The sequence below is a fragment of the Anabrus simplex genome, chromosome 1 (genome assembly GCF_040414725.1).
Source record: "Anabrus simplex isolate iqAnaSimp1 chromosome 1, ASM4041472v1, whole genome shotgun sequence".
Taxonomy (NCBI): domain Eukaryota; kingdom Metazoa; phylum Arthropoda; class Insecta; order Orthoptera; family Tettigoniidae; genus Anabrus; species Anabrus simplex.
The window spans coordinates 1,749,842,881-1,749,856,775 of NC_090265.1; the positions used below are offsets into that span (position 1 = coordinate 1,749,842,881).

A 13,895-nucleotide genomic window follows, 5' to 3' on the forward strand; every position below is an offset into this window, starting at 1 on the left:
TGACTATACAATACAGTATAACAAATATGATGTCTCCAATCACATGCAGAAAAAAAATTGAGCGTTTCATAAATTGTGTAAAACCTATTAATAAAATATAAATTTGACTGCAGTAGATATTTAAATGCAATCTATATCACAATAGACTTACTGAAAGATTACATCAAGATTAAGGTTAAATATTTTTCAGCTGTTTGAAATACAATGTAAATATATGTTTCTATCTCTTGTTTTTACATTAAAAAAAACTCTACTGTATTCACATTTGATTTTAAAGAAAATGGACTATGCAGCATACTTTCTGGGATGCAAAGGCATTGATTATTTCAGGGTCATCCATGGAGGATACATTTGATGCTGAGGAGGCTCAGTTCACAGAGGGTGTTTGGTCATAAAATTTCGTAAGTAGTTCTTTATAAGTTTCAGTTTGAAAAATGATTGTTATGCAGAAAAATGGCAACAGGTATCAAATTTGACATTTTGCTACCAATTTTCACCATTTCTTTAATTACAACTTGGCACACACACACACACACACACACACACACACACACACACACACACACACACACACACACACACACACACACACAGAGAGAGAGAGAGAGAGAGAGAGAGAGAGAGAGAGAGAGAGAGAGAGAGAGAGTGTGTGTGTGTGTGTGTGCCGCTCATTTTGTGATAGACAGCTGTCTTTGATACAACAAAATACCAATTTGCAGTCAGATGCTACAATCTGAAAATTACTCTACATACACACTATAAAAACAAACCATTTTGGCTCATTCTACAAAGACATCACTCACCTTTCCCATGCAGTGGCATTCAGATAATGTTATTTATCATTTTATTTACTTTTTTCTTGGGAAGTCTGCAGCCCCTTAAGCCCTGGACCCACTTGCATTCCAGGCCTTGCAGGGCCTAACGTTGTGCCACTGACTGAGGCAACCTAACTGACCTCCAGCAAGGGATAAGATTACCCACAGCCCCACAGAGGTAGAAGGGAAGGGGAAATGATTGACTTGGCCATGGTTACTTTGCACTCAGTAGACAAATCCATACTACTATTAGTGCAAAACCTTGCTCATTTATCAAGTTAGAATTCATTAAAAATTTTGTTAGTCTTGCAAAACACTCGCTGACCAAGTTGCCCGCAATACAAGCTTTTACTGCAGGTACTGTAATACACTATACTATAAATTAACCTATTAATCATACTTTGAACAATATTTCTAAACATATTAAGCTTATTAAACAAATTTTATTACAGTGCTCTACAGTATTACATATTAAAGTATTAAAGTGATCCAATGTGGTCTCAAAAGAAGGAGAAGAAGAATGCAATCTTTCTCTTCATTGTCTATTACATGTCCAAAACATCCAGTCCATGGTCCAACAACTGTATTTTTCACTTAACAGCATATCACTTATTCACAAAAGTAAACTTTTAAAAAAGAGAAAATATTCTATCATTAAACTATTAAAAACTAGAATAAGTTACCAATAAAATGAACTTAGCGCATGAACATTTATTTTAGTAAACTTATGTTTCTTTGATTTCTGTTGTCCAATGATCTTTTTGGATGTCAAATCATGCCATTTCTTCATGAACAATGCCTATACCAGACTTTTCTCTTTGCTGTTAGACATATTTCATGCTCTCAACCATGGAAAACCAAAAGCTATATTCACCAGAGTTTCTGATTAATCTTAGGGCATTCACTGTTTTTCTTGCTACTAAGCCCCCATTTCATAAAACAAAATAGTTAATATTTTAAGTAATGATGGGAATATTTCAAAAAGTTCCAAGAGGGGAAAGATTAAGAATAGAAACATACTATATATCATGACTCAAGATCTAATGTCCACAAATATTTAGTTCTTTCACAGACAAAATGTTGTAAGAAACATGGAATATACCTGAAACATATTGTCCTTCACCTCGGGAACAGGACTCGATTGGCTGAATCCATAACCAGACCACGCCGTCGTCGGAACTCTAATCTCTGAGGGATTGGGCTGCTTCTGCATTGCTGTGAACATAATGCAAATTTATTGAAATAATTGATAATCTTTGAAAATGGAGTTTCATATTGAATGCTATAATGAAGTTTATAACTAAAAATGGAAGAAAAGATAACATGACAATTTAGTATGACTTATAAACCTGTGGAATGGTAGCAGGACAAAGAGTAGAAAGCACTAATTCCGTGCCCCTCTTTATTCCAATGCTAATCAGATTTAACAAGATTATGCACACAATTTTTACATGGTGCAAGCAGCAATATAAATAACTGGAATTAAAGTTTTAGAAGCAAGTTTTACAAATTCCTCTGAAAGATATTCTAAGTAAAATATACCCTTGACTTTAGAGTTTTTGAAAACTTGTTATAAGAAACAGATAGGACATTAACAAGGAACAGCATACTCCATTTAGTGGATATCGTGGTATTATTACATTTTTTTTGTTGTGGCACTACACTGCACAGTGACCCTTGGATTCCTGAGTAAGCTTCTGCTGTATCTATTGCACTCCACTATTGTCTTCCACTTACAACAACCCATCTTTTATAGTTACCTGGTTTTGGGTCACCTTCTTCCTTGTTGCTCTTCAGGGTTTCCAAATACTTTCTGTGCATTTTTGAGTACCAGAGAAACGTTTTTTTACAAGTTTCTTTACGTCGCACTGACATGGATAGGTCTTATGGTGACAATAGGACAGGAAAGGGCTAGAAGTGGGAAGGAAGTGATCTTTATCTTGATTGATGTACAACGCCAGCATTTGCCTCTTGTGAAAATGAGAAAACAGTCTTCAAAGCTGTCAACAGTGGGGCTCGAACCTACTATCTCCAAATGCAAGCTCACAGCTGTGCGCCCCTAACCCAAGAAACTATTTGGAAACCCTAAGGTTTCTCAACCATGCAAGGAGACCACGTCCTGGATCTCTTCTCCTGAAGTAGTTCTCTTTCATTATTAGTAGAAGGATGCATGCTTCAAAAATACTACAACTGGATGCAGATGGATAAAAGAAATTAGGGAGGATTTGAAATAAATTGGCCTTACACCTGATGACACTATGGATAAGAAAAAAGTAAACAATGCTAAAAAATATGACTTTCCACTTTACACTCACAAATAAGAAAATCACAACTAGAATATTCTCTACACAAGAAAGGGCAAGAATATCAACATGTATGAAGTACTGGGAGGACCGCAAAGCTCGGACAGTTCCTACTAAGAAATCGACAAACCAAGGGGTTGATTGAAGTGATCCCATGTGGTCTCAAAAGAAGAAAAAGAAGGATGCAATATTTCTCTTTGTTGTCTATTACATGTCCAAAACATTCCAATTTCTGCATAATATGAAAGACTGAAGTCTGAGACAGCATGGGGGGAGTTGAATAAGGTTCATTGCATCTCTATTGATTAATCAGAGGACTGACATGATAGCCATCAACCAAAAGGACAGGAACATTTTAGATTCCACGTTTCGCTTTGAAAGAAACTCTAAGTCCTGGATGTGGATCTAGAAAAACAAGCAATTTGTGTACAATTCTTGCCTTACCCATCAGCAAAGTACAAAATACGTATGAATCGATGTATTGTCTGAGGTCTGACATTCAAAGCCAGAGGCACCCTCCCTAATCAGACAACCTTACTACAACATTTGAAAGTTCTATTCTGTGAAACAGAAACAAATGGTAATACAGATTATAAAGGACTCTCTACAGATCATTCATTTTCATCCATACCTGAGAACATGATTAACACTCCTCCCCAAAAAGAGAAGACAATAACATCATTAACAATTATAAGTTTTCACTTTTTGATGTTTGTAAATTCTATTGAAATTGTAATCTGGTTGTGTTGTGGATCGAAATGGTCACCCTCATTGGAGGACAGATGATTTTTTTGTTTGTTTGTAGATTAGTTGCAAGAAAATGTCAGCAGTAGTTCAAAATTTGTCTTTGGACTGAATCTATGCAGCCAGACATTTCTGCTTACTTTATGAAAGGAACCCATATAAAGTTTATTATCAATATCATTTCCTCATTCTGAATTAGATATTCTGGCTAGCTTTTGCTACGAATTATGAACGCAGACAGATGTCCGACTCCTTTGCTTATCTATTTATATAATAGAATACGTCCTGACCGATTCGTCATCGCCGAGCCAAAACTATTGGACATAAAGAAACAAAATTTTGGGGTACATTTATATTACACTGTAGGTGCTCACTAAGAAATAATTCTTGGATATTCTGTCACTAAGGGGTTGTTAAGCAAATGGGGGTGGGGGGCTGAATTGTTTGAGTATATCTATATCTAAAAAACTCAACCGTTATCACCTAAATAACGACATGGGGTCGCATTCAATAATTATATAACTTCAGTGCATTACCAACCATCGCAAAATTTGTTCTCCTAAGATAACTGGCTGTTATTGACAACCCATTGAATCAATTTACATGAAAACAGCTTGAGATTGGATAAAATGAACCAGTTAAGAGAAAAATCTCCATCCTACCTGGGTTAAATTATTAAGATAGATTTCTGGGGACAGAATCATTAGTACGAAGTTATGCCCCACTGAATGAATACTGAATTTTCACAACCGCATTGTAATCTAAATAAACTTTCAACCTATTAGGTCGTGTTATGAGCACGGATCACACAGGTGTCCGGTTGGCCATTTTTGTTCTGTACTTAACACCTCTTGAACATGTACTAAATGTACCACGTAACATGACCTAATAGGTTGAAAGTAGATTTCAATTATGCCCCACTTGTTCACCTATGTTAGGTTAAGGAAATTTTAATGAGAAACCTGCATATTAAGAAAATATCAGGGCAGAAATTGGAAAAAATTATGAAAAAGCTGAACTGTTACAAATGAATGCAAATGTCGTGAACAATGTCAGGTATATGCAAAATGCAGACAGACAGCAATCTGAACAGCTCCTATAATGCAGGTTGTTATGTATTAAGAAATAGAAGTACAATAGAACCTCATTAATCCAGTCTCCATCAGTCCAGACAGCCATACAACAACATCAAAAATACATAAATGCAATTACAGTATAAAGCTGAGTTCAGGAGGAGGAGATCGTTGAAAATGTGATTGCTGCAGAAAGCTCTGAAATGGATGAGTATGACAGAGATAGCAGGTGATATTAACTCGAAGCTAAAACTTAGTGAAATTAAAGACCATCTAAACATTGTCATTAAATACGTGAAGATAACTATGAAAACATATCTGCATATTACGAATATTTCAGGTATCTGCACAAGTTAATTATTAAAGAAATTAATGTCAAAAGAAGACAACAAAAGATTAGCAGTTTCCTCAAACCAGTAAGCATGTCAAGTGTGGTCATTGAAGGTGTGACTTGGTTGCCATGTTCTAGCTCTGTACTGTAAGTTATTCTGTATTTTGTTGGGCCTAATACAGTATTATACCTTCTATACTAAATAACCTTTGTATTTGTTGAATTTAAAATATTCTACTGTACACATTCCTTTTACTAGATGAACTGTTTAAACGTGTACCTGCGCTCATTTCATGAGTTACAGTAGAAGTCCGCTATAGCGAGTAGGGCATATAGCGAGAATTGTGTTGTAACAACAGATTTTTTTATGTCCCTTGATAATTCCTATATTAAACTGTGCATTATCCTTTGGTTTCAGTGAAAACCCTATCACTGTTGCATCCGTTATTACGAGCAATTAAGCGTGCGTTATTTCCATTATCGATATTTATGGACTCCAGCAATTACAATGAATGCAAACGATCATCTTCGGTGTAGTTTTCGCACTATGTACACTAGCAAGCTCTTTTGCTGACATTTGAAATCGAAGGGAATCTCAGAGTCGATTAGTAATACTGTCCCTGACTGTTCAGTAAACACAATTAAAAAATGAAAGAGAACATGTTCCCGTAATAAATGCATAAATGACCTGGCCGACAGTAGTTAGAAATAAAGGCTGAAGTAAACAATCAATTAATTTAATATTGTGTACTGAAATTAAGTAAGAATGTGATATCTCAAAATACGGCGGGCTTGGCTGAGTGGCTCAGACGGTTGAGGCGCTGGCCTTCTGACCTCAACCTGGCAGGTTCGATCCTGGCTTGGTCCGGTGATACTTGAAGGGGCTCAAAAATGTCAGCCTCGTATCTGTAAATTTACAGGCACATAAAAGAACTCCTGTGGGAATAAATTCTGGCACATCAATGTCTCTGAAAACCGCAAAATCAGTTATTGGGTCGTAAAGTCGATAACATTATTTTTTAAAATATGGCGCAGGAAGGATGACCAATTTCAGAGGTTAGTTTATTCAGTAAAACCTCATTTTGATGTTCAGCAGAGGACAAGGAAAGAGAATGAGTTGAACAAGAAAACATACTATTTAATACATGAATCAGAACTATCCAACAGAGAAAAGCTTTATTTTCTTCTGACGCGAGTATATTTCACGTTGTGTATGTACGAGTCCAGTGAAAGAGATGGGCTGTCTCGTTTCTAAAGATGAGTATTAAGAGGCATAAAAAAGATAAGAGAACAAATTCAAAAAGCGTTTTCATGGGGACATATTGAATATCAACAGTGTATAAGGTGTGTAAAACACCAGACAAACAATTGCACTGGGATCCATGAGAGTATGAGTGCATTATTTGCAGATCACACACTTTCTAAAATAAAAGTCAGCTGAAGTCTTATATTTTGGACCATTAGGTTCTTAAACATTGTTTTCTGGTCATACTCTTTAACCATGAATTATTTGGAGGTTAAACTTCGCCGTGTGCGAGAGGATTACTTGGAGAGTCATCTCGAATGCGACAACACTTCGATCGATTTTAGTCGAAACTCGAAGGTACGAGCATCAACGTAAGCGCCACTGTTGAAAGATGTGGATGCTTGTCCTCTTCCTGGATTTTAATTTTGTCTTCATTAGTAAGCAAATATCACAACATTTTCAGTATCTGTAACTAGGCTACACAATAATACCGCCACGCTAGTTAACACGATTGTATTTCTCATCCGTACGTAGGCTCTCACGTGTCAAATATTCGCTACCTTTCAGTCTATGACTCAACACTGTATAAATTTCTAAACTTCTGAGAGGAATGCAAAATACAAGCACAAACAGGCTTTCTAGGTTATTCAGCAATATCAATGAAAATCTGAGATCAAAACTGAACTTTCCTGAGGCTAACAGTTTCCTTCCCGAAGGTGGAATTTACCCTGTAAAGTTCAGGAATTCAAGGCCATTTCTCATTTTTGCGCAATTTTCTCAGAGCAGCCTCCTGTGGCGAGTGATCTAATCTGTGTTGGAAATCTCTTCCTTACACAAGGGATGACGAAAATTTTCAGGGCCAAGAAAAAATGTGATCGTACTACACTGTAATCATAAAAATCTGCGACACGATAAGCAAGGTATTTTTATATAGATTTGATACGCCATGAATCGGGACTTCAAATTTACGGCGTACTAAGCAAGAAATTGTTATAATGAAGAAATCCCTAATGAAGCTTCACTGTATTTTCTCACGTCTGGTTTAATTTAGGAAAGGCTATTTCCTTGTAAATTTATAGCGAGAAGGTTATCACTACTGGCTCATGAAACATATTTTTATGATGCATATAGATTTAATTAAGTTAAATGATGCTGTGAATAAGAAATGAAACTTTTTCCACAGAAGCCACTGGAGTTATACTACTTCAGTTTTTTAGAATTAAATTGAACATAGGCATTCATGTTGTCTCGGAATTAGAAAAATAACTGACAAGTAAGCCATAGTGAAGTCTGCGAAAACGCAAGTTTTGAAAAAACTGATTGCTGTTTCATACCGATTTTAATGCAAGTGGGGGTCCGCCCGACTTTTTCAAAAATTGGATATAATGACAATCTGTTATAAGCAAGCAAATTTTTCACTGTTGTAAATTCTCACTATAACCAACTTCTACTGTATTTTGTTTAATCCGGACTTATAATAATTTGGAGAACCTAGAGTCCCAATTGGACTGTGTTATGCATCACTTGACCAAGCGCCAATTCTCAATTTTCCAGATATCTACACCACCTGGTAGCCGAGGCTTCAAACTACATGAAAAAAAATATTCGTACACTCGAACATCGTTTATATCGAAAATAAATCGATTAGGACCATGCGCCAATCTAAATATCGCCTGAAGATATTTCTGCATCAACTGACCAAAGGCACTCTCATGCAGTTAAATTTTGCATTACCTGACTAAACGACATTTGGCGGTCGCTTGGTCATGTTATGCGTATTGCTCTTTCTCGCCTTTTTATTCCTGTGACAACAGTGAAGTTTCTCCGTGATTGTCTACCGTCTTCATATCAACAAAATTATTTAGTGAGTGCCTATTAACACTATTCACTTCTGTTTTGGCATGGATCACTTTAGGTCTTCCTCAAGAGCTCAACGAATCGTCGAGTTAGCAAGGAAGGAAATCTACTTGCAAACATTATTGCAGGTTAGTTGTTCAACCTGTATCACAGTACCACTAGCATACATGACAAATGCATTTTACTTATGGATTGTTTTTCAAATAGTTTCACCATTCTATATTCTCTTCTCATTACGCAGGAATGATGAGTTGGATTTAAATCCACAGACACCAGCTATTGCGACACCCATTCACGAATCCACAAAAGATGTAATTTTTTCCAGCAGTCTAACAGAGCTGAGTCCAATAAAATGCTGTCATGCTACCCAAAGTACTGTTCTGAGGTGTAATACAGCCACGCCTAGCAATCTTCAGAATGATTATTCAGATTTAGAACTGAGTTGCTCTAGTGATTCAAACTTTGTTGAGGGCAGAATGGATGCAACAACATTGTTGAACGTAAGTACGATTTAGTTAATGGAAAAGAAACACCATCATATCCTATAGCATTGCCAGACATATACTGTAGATCAGAGTCGGGGAAGGTTTTTCTAGGAAGAAATACATTCTTACTCCACAATATAATATTTCTGTTTTACAGGAAAATTCACAGTCTGACGATCAGCAGCAGTCCGTTCCTGTATTACTGGACGAACATCACTTCTCTCATTCCCACACGGACGTTTGTTCCGATGATAGCAATGCTACTAATGAACATGTTGTTTTAGGCTCCAGCATCTCTAATTATGCAGCTAGCCAGACCCATTGTTCAACTCCTCAGCCGATGAATGAAGCATCTCAATTATTGGAAGCTCAAAACAATGATTCTCTGGGAGAAGGGAGACCAAGAAAAGGTCGGAAAAGAAAATATCCGTTTCAGAATCGAAGAATTAGGAAGATGAAATGTGTTCAAAATGAAACCTATATCACACAGCTGGGAAATCTTAAAGAACCCAACGGATTTAGAGAATACATTTGTTCATGTAAATGTCTGAACAAGATAGGAATTGATGCATTGAAAGAAGAGTTTAAAACTTCTATTGTACTACATCACACGATGCACAAACAGCTCTTATTTGTGCCACGGTAACAACAAAAGATGTCAAACGGAAGAGAGTGAAGGACTCCAACAAAAGAATAGCCACAAGAACTTACACCATCCGCGGTGTCAAAGTATGCAAAAGTTTCTTCTTGCAAACATTTAGGATCTCCAGTGGAAAGGTTCATCTGGCAATTAAGAAGATACAGTCACCAAGGGGCATTGTGGATCGCCGTGGATTGGCTGGTGGAAGGAATAAACTCCCTGAAAATAAACTGAAAGAAGTCATAGACCACATAAAGAAGTTTCCATGTTACAAATCTCACTATAGGATAAGCAAGACACAAGCAGAATTTCATGCCCCTGAAATAACAGTCAATGTAATGTATGATATGTACAAGGACGAGGTTTCAAATCCTGTATCAAAAGCAAGAAGATATTCCTCACACAGTTCAACATCAAAAGGAAACCACTGAAAAAGGACACATGTAATGTTTGTGACACATCGGAAGTTCAGATCTAAAACACAGCTGGATGCGAAGCCGAGAATTTAAAAACAAAAATAGAAACTCATCTTGAACAAGCCAAAATTGCGCAGGATATGAGATCATCGGACATGTCGAAGGCAAAACAAGATGGCACCTTGGAAGTTCTTTGCTTTAACGTAGAGAAAACCTTGCCATTGCCTAGAATTCCTACAAATACAGTCTGTGGAGGACAGAACCGAAACATAAAAATGGTTTTGATGTTAAAAGCTATCTTAGAACAGCATCCCACAGTGAAAAAAATCACTCAACGTTTGCTTGTTCCAGGACACAGCTTTCTCCCCAATGACAGTGATTTCGGGGACATAGAGTGTGCACTGAAACATCAGCAAAGATTGTATACAGCAGAGGACTACATTAATGTGATGAAATTGTGTAGGAAGAGGAACCCCTTAGTTGTTCACAGAATGAAGTCTGAGGATTTTAAAAGTACAGATTTACTTGAGAAATAAATCGTGAATCGGAAGACAAATAATTTGAGAGAGAAGATAAACTGGCTGAAATTAAAAGAGATAGAGCTACATAAAGACAAACTATTTAGCATCTTCTTCAAGCAGGAATATAAAGGACAGCCAGTTGAAATAAACATTCAGAAGAAGAAAGCTGTTGGTCGTCCTTCACAAAATGGCGTGACCCACTATTTTAGCAATGTTTTAACACCTCTGTGGCCGAATAGAAAACCCATTTCAGAAGTGAAGCTCAGTGACATACGCTCTTTGATGTCACTTATTCCAAAAGTTGCCACTGATTTTTATCGTAAACTCTGCAGTCATCCGGGTATTGAAGACGATATTGATGGATTCGATCGCCAGCAACTTTATTTCGTTGTTGAAGATGAAATTTAGATGAAGCTGATGATACTTCCCATTCCTGTATCAGATTGAACATTCTGAAGTTTATTTCAATTTCTGTTATTAGTGATATCAAGTAGATAGGCCGGCATAAGTGAAACCCATCTGTAAAATATCAGTATGTAATTGTATGGATAATATGTTTCTTTGTATGTATGGTAATGGTACTGTAGAATAATAAACAGAAATTTTGTTCAACATTACTCAAAACAGTTTATACGTCTGTTTACCTAGATTATTACCCTTTCGTAGGAACAATCCCCAATGTAAAATATAAGTAAAAGCATAACATTAATATGCATCACATGACCAACCGACAAAATTGTCACTTGGTCAGTTGATGCAAAATAGAAAGAATGAATTACTTCAGAAAGTTAAAATTGACTAAGCGACATTTTATGGATAATCAGACACTTAATGACTTGCTACGCAGTTGGTAATTAGTCTGTAAATAGAACTGACCTTAGTCCTTCTTATGGTGAAAGAAATCTGCCAATTCATTGAAAACTCGAATTTATATGCTAACAAATGCGTTCACGTCAATATCTCGAAATGACAATTTGGCGCTTGGTCAAGTCATGCATAACACCGTCCAATTAGTCCAGATTAATGAGGTTCTACTGTACTGAGAATATACTAATACTGATAAAAATAATTAACTCTTCCACTTACAGGTACTGTTGAAATGTCCAACCGACACATTAGTTACAGTCTGAAACGAAACTAATATAAAGAGCACATGTAGGCTTTAAATGCCATATCTACTTGAATTAGAAGTCCCTTCTAGAACATTCTGTGTCAGTGGATCTTGTTTGGTTAACCTTATCATCAACGACAGACAAAGACATATGGATTGCTTGTAAAATTTATTACTTAGAATGTGAGTAAAGAAAAATCTCTTACTGAAACATTGTTAGAGACCTTGAGATATTTACTTACCCCTGTAAGCCTGTAATATTTTTTGTTCACGATCTTCTTGGGAGAAGGCACGCTGTGCTGCAATTTCCAATGTTTTCTTCTCGCAGCCTGGTGCTCGACGATCAGGGAAGTCTGGAAATCCAAGATCTGTAATGGAAAATAAAATAGTAATAATTCATTACTTTAAGTGGAAGAGTTAAAATACCCTTCAGTGATGTATTTTGCCATTACTTTTCTTTTGGGAATGTAGACATACTTGCCACTTATGATATTTTGGTTTGTTTTTATTTATCACTAAAAATAATGTCTTGCACGATAATCTTTAAATTAATTTCCACACTTTCATTCCATCAACAATCATCATCATGCATTTACTGGCTAATAAACATCAAGAAAAATACAATATAACCAAGTAGCACTTCCCCTTTCCTCTCCAATGAACTGGGTTATTGTCCACTGCCCTCCCTTCACCCCCTATATAGCAAACTATGCTTGGAACAAGGGAACTGGCCTCAGTTCAAACAAAGTTGCTGGAGGTAATGGACCGTTAGCAGCTTCCATTCATGGCCAGTGGATGATATAATTCCCATTTTGTCAGCGATTGTGCTATTGAGCAACTGTTCCCACATTTGATTTGCGCTGTTACCTGGTGTGGACTCGGAGAAAATCAAGAAAAAATTCTTCTCTGTACATTTTGAGTTTCTACATTGCTGGGCTTGTTTACTTACCTATGTGTAGGTCTACTGTATTGGAAGCGAGGAGTCCATGTTTTTGGGATGCAAAGTGAATTTTTGCTCCAGAAAAATCTACCGTATATAAGCAATTCGAAATTATTTAAGTTATTATAAATAATTTTGTAGTGCTTCTGTTATAGACAGAGCACATTATAAGATGCACTATGTGTAAATAAATATGGTTTATGAAGTGGTAAAACACAGGAATTCACGTTCTTAACTTTAACCATAATTATTAATCTCCGGAATTTCTTATTATGTTACAGTCGTATTACTAGCGGTGTTCTCAATATTAGACAAGCTAGAACATATAATTTGAGTTACACACATATAGGCCATCTTACAGTTTGTTTATGAACTTTGTTTTCTCTTGTAGCCTGTATCGGTGGAACATCCTTCAATCAAAGAAATATTGGAGGTTTTGTACACCCCTTATTCTACCTGAAATTATGGTTTGAGCTGTATTCAGAGTAAATTAGTTTTATTCTATGCAGTATACAATGAATTCATACATTCACATTCTATGTCCTGATTTGTGTGCAAGTGTTTAGTTATTGGGAAGTATAATTCCCAAGCTTGTTTTGCTTAGACATTAGACAACTAAATATTTGTCTGGAAGGTATGAGTGATTTTACAGCCTTTACGTTCATTACAGCTTTCATTCAGCTGGATGTACAAATTTAGCACTTTTTCTTAACTGCAATATTCTCAAAAATGTTAATAACCACCCAGTGTGGCACAAATTCTTTATTCAGTTAACCTCAAATATCAGGTTACTTGGAATTTCTCACTCTTTCTTGTAACATTGGCCTACTCGCTCATACTTTCTTTGCTTAAACACATATGAACTACTCATATACTGCAATCCTATTTTCCTCCCACTTACTTAAAATGTCACTTTTATTCTCTTTTTCCTGCAGTTTAATTCTTCAGGGGGATTTCTCACTAACAGTCCTTTCACACTACATTTTTTCTATTCTTGCTCGTCCCTCCTACTCATGCTTACTGAACAATTGAAATGATATAGTATTTCTGACTCAATCAGCACATGAATGTGTCTTCCTTGTAAAGTTTAACTGAATTACCTGACCTCGACTGAATCAGCGACAGTCTGAAGTACGAGTAGAATGATGCAAGACATGGTGGCAAATCCCTTGGTAACTTGTGAGTAAGCAGTCACTGGTAGCATTCCCAAGCTACTCAATTTCTCAGAATGTGCACTAATTAGAACACAAGATGACCATAATGAAAGGTTTGGAAAGAACCCTGTACAGAACCATTAACTTCACAGCTACTTCAGCATTTTTATGCATGTTTCATATCATTTCCTTGGACTCAAAATAGTACAAATATTCAAAAGGGATTCCCTTATGTCTGCGGAATTATATTAAGGGAAAG

The 13,895-nt window shown here is 36.3% G+C and overlaps 1 protein-coding gene across 1 annotated transcript in view; it reads right to left on the reverse strand.

Moving 5' to 3' along the window:
• BicC (protein bicaudal C) overlaps nt 1-13,895 on the reverse strand; it is a 345,922-nt gene that overhangs the window by 46,930 nt on the left and 285,097 nt on the right. The window contains exons 12-13 of the mRNA XM_067138510.2: nt 11,785-11,910; nt 1,918-2,030 (exon numbers count right to left, since the gene is read on the reverse strand). Of these exons, the coding sequence (XP_066994611.1) occupies nt 1,918-2,030; nt 11,785-11,910 (239 nt within the window). The remainder of the gene's footprint in view (nt 1-1,917; nt 2,031-11,784; nt 11,911-13,895) is intronic.